General features: G+C 36.9%; 1 protein-coding gene across 1 annotated transcript; it reads left to right on the top strand.

Moving 5' to 3' along the window:
* Window positions 1-4,703: 4,703 nt before the first annotated feature.
* LOC144289780 (olfactory receptor 6C2-like) lies at window positions 4,704-5,706 on the top strand. Its single transcript, XM_077858138.1, is given in 2 exon segments — window positions 4,704-5,011; window positions 5,013-5,706. Coding segments are annotated over 2 exon segments (1,002 nt in total).
* The last annotated feature ends 1,143 nt before the right edge of the window (window positions 5,707-6,849 follow it).

The raw sequence follows: 6,849 nt of genomic DNA, 5'->3' as shown, positions 1-6,849 counted from the left end.
TTGTTGAAGAGCAATTGTCTTCCTACTATTGCCTCTAATTCTGGTACAAATAGTTAACTAACTGAAATAGTTAACTGTGGTTAGGGAAGCAGAGGTGGCATCATATAAAAGATTATCTCTTCCAAAAAAAAGGTGGGGGTCAGGGAGCACAAAAGCAAGGAGAAGTCAATTATCCATGTCCTCTCCATTTGTCCAATCATGATAAGCTTATACTTGAGTAAAGTAAACAAATTAAAAGGCATTATTTTGAAATATTTAGAAGCTAAGTCTCTGAAGTCAAACCACTTGTTTCCATATCCCTACTTTACCCTAGGTGGATCGGATAATACCCCAGATGGTACCTTAGGTGATACCTAGAACTTATGAGCCTCAAGCTCCTCATCTATAAAATGTAGATTATAATACGACATAACTCAGAGAGTTGCTGTGAAGATTAATTGCGATAAACCACATAAAACATTTAGCACAATATCTGTCACTTAATAAATGTTCTAGAAATGTTAGCTGTTATCCTAGCAAGATTTGAAAATTAATTTGAAGAGAGAAAAATGGATTTCCATACCCAGAAGCATCTCTTATGTGATTGAATTTCATCATCAGAAGTCTTTTTCAATTAAAAATATCTCTAGAATTGATAGTTCAAAATTATTGCCAGCTTTAGAAAGCTTAGCATTGATCCATTTTCTAATTCTACAGTAACAAGAAGGTTATAACCACATTTACTTAAGTATTTAACCTTTCATATAGCAAATTGTTTACTTACTAGGTTTTCCAAAAGAATGGTAGAGACCCTGGGACAGAAAAAAAAGTGGACTACTTACTGAAGAAGCTGGAGAACACATTAGAGTTTGAAAATCTGGAGACCAGAAAAATAGACTCCTGAAATTTTCTTCTCACATCCATATAATTAAATAGATATATATAATTGGGATTCAGGACACAAATTCATTTTCCTGTCATTAATAAGCCAGCCAGCAATAATCTATGTTATATTATATATATCATATATATTAATATAATAATAACTTAACAACTTCTCAACCTCAAAATTAGGGGATTGAACAAAATGCCAACAATATCAGCTGCATTTAAGCTGTTCATAATCCACAGGTAATAATATATAAAGGGGACTGGTATCCATCAATCTAAAGTTTTATTTATCTTTTTTTAAGAAAGAAGTAAGGGGATGCCTTAGTAGCTGAGTGGTTGAGCGTCTGCCTTCCACTCAGGGCATGATCCCAGACTGAGATCGAGTCCCACATCAGGCTGCCTGCATGAAGCCTGCTCTCCCTCTGCCTGTGTCTCTGCCTCTTTCTCTGTGTCTCTCATGAATAAATAAATAAATTCTTTTTAAAAAGAGAGAGAGAGAGAGAGAAAGAAAGGGAAAAAGTGTGGAAGGATAGGCAAAATAAGTGAAGGGGAGTGGGAGATAAGGCTTCCAGTTATGGAATGAATAAATCATGGGAACAAAATACACAGCACAAGGAATATAGTCAACAATCATGCTGTATGGTAACAGATGTTAGCTACACTAGTGGTGAGCATAGCAGAATATATAGAGAAGTTGAATTACCGTGTTGTACTTCTAAAACTAATGTAACATTGTGTGTCAGCTATACTGAAAAAAATTTTTTAAAGAGAAGGAAAGAGTAGGGCACCTGGGTGGCTCAGTCAGTTAAGCGTCCAACTCTTGATTTCCACGCAGGTCATGATCTTGGGGTTGTGAGATCAAGCCCCACACCTAGCTCCACACTGAGCGTGGAGCCTGTTTGGTATTCTCTGTCCCTCTCCCTCCTTTCCTTCTCTCTCTCCCACTCTAAAAAGAAGAAGGAAGGAAGGAAGGAAGGAAGGAAGGAAGGAAGGAAGGAAGGAAGGAAGGAAGGAAGGAAGGGAGGGAGGGAGGGAGGGAGGGAGGGAGGGAGGGAGGGGACACAGGAGAACACAAATAGAAGTGGAAAAGATGGATATAGGGTACTTTGAATACAGTTATTCTGAAATGGCACAAGTTTTTGAAAAGTCAGTCAGTCAAGACCAGCCCAGAAGAGAATTTGAAGGTTATGTGCAGTTGGGGAGTAAGTTCAAATAAAAAAGAGGTGGATAAATTAGAAATATCATCAGCATGCTATTCTATAAATCGCAAAGAGTAAATGACAAATACTAAATGGACTTGGAAAGAAGAGAACATACAGTATATTACTGCCAGTAAGAACCCTATTAATTAGTAGACTTGCCAAGGAAACACTACTCATGAGATTCCAGAAATCTTCATAATATCAAGCTGGTACAAATCTCTCCAAGACTTTATGGGAGTCTTGGAGAGATATTAAGAAGGTTGCAGAGGAAAAGAGTAGAAAGGGATCCAAAGTTCATCTAACCAAAGAGGAAAAAACATCAAGCACCATGTGAGAAACAACTCCTGTTAAGGTAAAAAGAAGAAAGAGCAAAAAAAATTCAGCGTTTATTTAATATTAATAATATCCCTAAAGCTATGCTAAGAACTTTGTGTTTAATCTTACTTAATCCTTACCACAACTCAATGAAGAAAAAGGTGTAAATATCTGCATTTTTTATGTATGATGAAACTGAAGGAAGTGGAGTACTTCAGAACCTTTGTTTGCACCCTAATCTGACTGATTCTCAAATCCTAACCTTTCACCACTACCATTTAGAAAATAACCCTGGCAACTGTATTGTGTTTATCCAGGAATTAAGTTTCCAGCAGCCTCAATCAACCTCCTAGTGGAGAATTAGAGGTATGGGTGTCAGGAGCTAGAATGGACCCTATGGAATTCAATCCTTTAGCCTCTCATTTCCACAAAATGATTCTGCATACTAATCCAAAATAATGCAAAAAATATTGTCTGATATAATCTTTGGCATAAGTAAACAGGCCAGGAGTCAGTTCAGGGGATGTACTGGTAAAAATGATCTTTTTACCTTATGTCAAGATAAGGTCTTCTGTCAGACATCATATCTGATGTCAAAAACAGTTTTCATGGGTTTTGAGACCTATTATCAAAGATAAGCAATAACTAGAAATGGATGAATGATGTTTCAGCTAAAGTATAATCAGCAAATTATTTTCATGTATAAAATGCTTGGTCCTACTTATTTACCGAAGAACATTTATTAAACTCCTGCTGAGTACCAAACACATTCCTGGACACGCCATTGAGCATAGTGAACAAAACAAACATGACCTTCATGGCCTTGTAGTCTAGTAAGGGGACAGAGATTAACAAGTTAAAAAGAAAATAGGTAATTACAAAGAGTAAAGTGGTGCATTACTAAAAGCCCCAAATTCACATGTTTGTTTAGAGAGCACTAAGACTTCCTCTTGAAGAGGGTATAGTGTCAGTGAGACCTAAAAAAAAATATATGGAAAACAGACACATGAAGTTGGCAGAACTGAAAAAGGCCACTAAAAATGGGACTTGCTTAATGAGATATAAAGTAGAAAAAGCTGAGATGGGAGAAATATGCAGGGCAATGCATACAGCATGTGGGAATTTGCAGGCCATAGTAGAGAATTTGAGCTTCATTCCAAGTTCAGACAGAAGTCATTAAAGTGTTTGAAATAGAAAATGATAGCTAATAAAATAGCACCCTCATTGTTATGTAGATGATGCTTTGTTTTGTTTTGTTTTCCAGTTTTGAAAGTGAAAAGTTTATCAAGGCAGTAGTTATTTTAAATGATCATATTTGCCTAAGGAGCTCAGGAAAGACAGACTAATAGAGAAGCTTGAAGAGGAGCTTTAGGAACTTCACATCTATCATTATAACCAACTCTATTTACATTCCACTGAAAAAAGTTTTGTAGTATTCATGACCAGAAGGCTTATCACCAATAATTCTAAAACCTTGTATATAATAATAAAAACAATAGAATCCCTTATACTGTGCTTATTACATGCCAATTTTCCAAGTGGTTTAAATGTATTAGCTCATTAGTTCCTTTTAACAAACCTATGAAATAAGTTCAATTATTCTCCACGGTGTACATATGAAGAAATTGAAGCACAAAGATTAATGTTTATTTATTAATTTATTTTTTGAAAGCGAGAGAAAGACAGGGAAAGAGAGTATGTGAGGCACCAAGGGAGGGGCAGAGAGAGAATCCTAAGCAAACTCCATACCCAGCCCTGAGCTGATGTGGGGCTCGATCTCACAACACTGAGATCATTACCTGAGCCAAAATCAAGAGTCAGACACTTAACCAACTGAGCCACCTAAGCACCCCAAAGTGCAGAGATTAAGAATTTGCCTAAAGTCATATGCTGAATGAATCATAATTTGAACCCAGAAAATCAAGCTTCAGAGTCCATACCCAAACCAATGTAGATATGCTGTTCTTCTGCTACCATTATATGATTTGTGATAGTGTTTCTGTGACTGTTTTTGTTTTCTACATAGCTGATTTCATCTGAAAGAGGTTCATTCCCAGGGGTTTTGTTTGTTTGCTTGCTTGCTTATTTTTTGCAGGAGGTTGGGGAGTTGGTTGTTTTTCTAATCTAGAAGTCCTTATGCCAGAGACATCATTGATATAATGGTAAGAATGTTTAATACCAGCATTCTGGTCACACTCCTGTCTGAATCTCAGAGTAGCACAAGCCACCAAAGCAATCCTACTGTCAAATGAAATAATATTGGTTTGCCTGGCATCCTCACTCTACCCACATTTTCAAACTATTTGAACTCTACTCATGTCCAATTTCTGTCTCATTTTTACCAACAGAATATGCAAAAGTCAGAGGTCGGTGACAAAAAAGTATACAGTGCTAACAACGTTTATCCTGGTAGGACTGACAGATGACTCAAATCTACAGATTCTGCTTTTTGTCTTTTTGTTCATCACCTATCTGCTGAGTGTAATTGGAAACTTAACCATCATCACCCTCACATTTGTAGATTCTTGTCTGAAAACTCCTATGTACTTCTTTCTCCGGAATTTCTCATATCTAGAAGTCTCTATTACCACTGTCTGTATTCTGATATATGTGTATACCCTTGATTAACAATACAGTTAGCTATAATCCTTGTGCCACTCAATTATTTTTTGTTATTGTCTTGGGTGTGACTGAAATTTGCCTCCTCACAGCCATGTCCTATAACCGCTATGTGGTCATCTGCAAACCCCTGCATTACATGACCATCATGAACAACAGGGTCTGCATCAAGTTCCTTATTGGATGGTATATGTTAGTTCTGCTCATCGTCCTCCCACCCTATATCATGGGCTTCAAGCTCGAGTTTTGTGACTCCAATGTCATAGATCACTTTGGCTGTGATGCTGCTCCCATCCTGAAGATTACCTGCTCAGACACAGAGTTTATCGAGCGATTTGTCTTGGTCCTGGCTGTGTTGACACTCATTTTCACCTTGGTGTGTGTAATTTTGTCCTACACATACATCATCAGGACAATTCTCAGATTTCCTTCTGTCCAGCAAAGGAAAAAGGCTTTTACTACTTGTTCTTCCCATATAATTGTGGTTTCTATTACTTATGGAAGCTGCATCTTTATCTATATCAAACCTCATGCAAAAGAAGGGGTTGCTATTAATAAGGTGGTGTCAGTGCTTACCACCTCAGTTGCCCCAGTGATGAACCCCTTTATTTATACTCTGAGGAACAAGCAAGTGGTACAAGCTTTCAAAGAATCAAAAGGGCTGCATCTATCTCAAAGAATTAAAGGACTAGTGATTTAAAAGATCAACATGAAAAAAAAAAAAACAAAAAACTCCACATACCCACTTTTAACAGTCTTATTGAGATAGAATTTAACCACTATAGAAGTCTTCAATTTTAAGTCTACTACTGAATAAATTCTAGAAAAGTAATAGAGTTTCACAACCACCACCATGATCCAGTTTCAGCACACTTCCATCAATCCAAACAGTTCCCTGATGACAACTGTCAGTCAATCATCACTTCTAATCCCTGGTGCTACCACTAATCTGTTTTCTGTCTATAAAATTGCCTTTTCTGGACACTTTATATAAATGGAAACATATATTACGTAGTATTTTGTTATCTATCTTCCTTCATTTACCATAATGTTTCTAAGGTTCATCCCTGTTGTAGCGCTTCTCACTATTCCTTTTTCGAGTAAATAGTTTTCCATTATATGGATATACCACATGTGTGCTTATTCACTTACTAATTGATGGAGATTCAAATTGTTTCCATGTCACTATGAGACAAACGTTTTCATTTCTTTGTACCTACAAGTGGAATTGTTGAGTTATCTGGTATCGACCAAGCTGTTTTCCAAATTTCTGCCATTTCATATTTCCACCAGTAATTCCTTCATAGCAAGGTATGAAGGGTCCAAATTCTTCACACAATCACAAATGCTTGATTTTGACTTTTGTTTATTATGGCTATTTTTAGAGATATGTAGAAGCACCTGATTGTAAGTTTTTTTTAAGATTTTATTTATTCATGAGAGACACAGAGAGAAAGCCAGAGACACAGGCAGAGGGAGAAGCAGGCTCCCTGCAGGGAGCCGGATGCAGGACCCAATCCCAGGGCCCTGGGATCATGCCCCGAGCGGAAGGCAGATGCTCAACCACTGAGCCACCCTGGTGCGCCCTGATTGTAAGTTTAATTTGCATTTACCTCAAGACAAATGATATTGAGTTTCAGATGCTTATTATCCATTTGTACATCTTCTTTAATAAAATTTCTATTCAAATCATTTGCCCATTTTTTAATTCGGTTGCTTATCTTCTTAATTGAATTGTATATATTGTGATACAGGTCATTTATCAGATGTACGATTTGTAAACATTTTCTCCCAGTCAGTGGCTTGATTGTTGGCTGTTATTCATTTTCTAAAGGAGACTCTA

This window comes from Canis aureus, chromosome 2 (genome assembly GCF_053574225.1).
Source record: "Canis aureus isolate CA01 chromosome 2, VMU_Caureus_v.1.0, whole genome shotgun sequence".
Classification (NCBI taxonomy): domain Eukaryota; kingdom Metazoa; phylum Chordata; class Mammalia; order Carnivora; family Canidae; genus Canis; species Canis aureus.
This window is presented reverse-complemented; position numbering and strand designations above follow the sequence as displayed.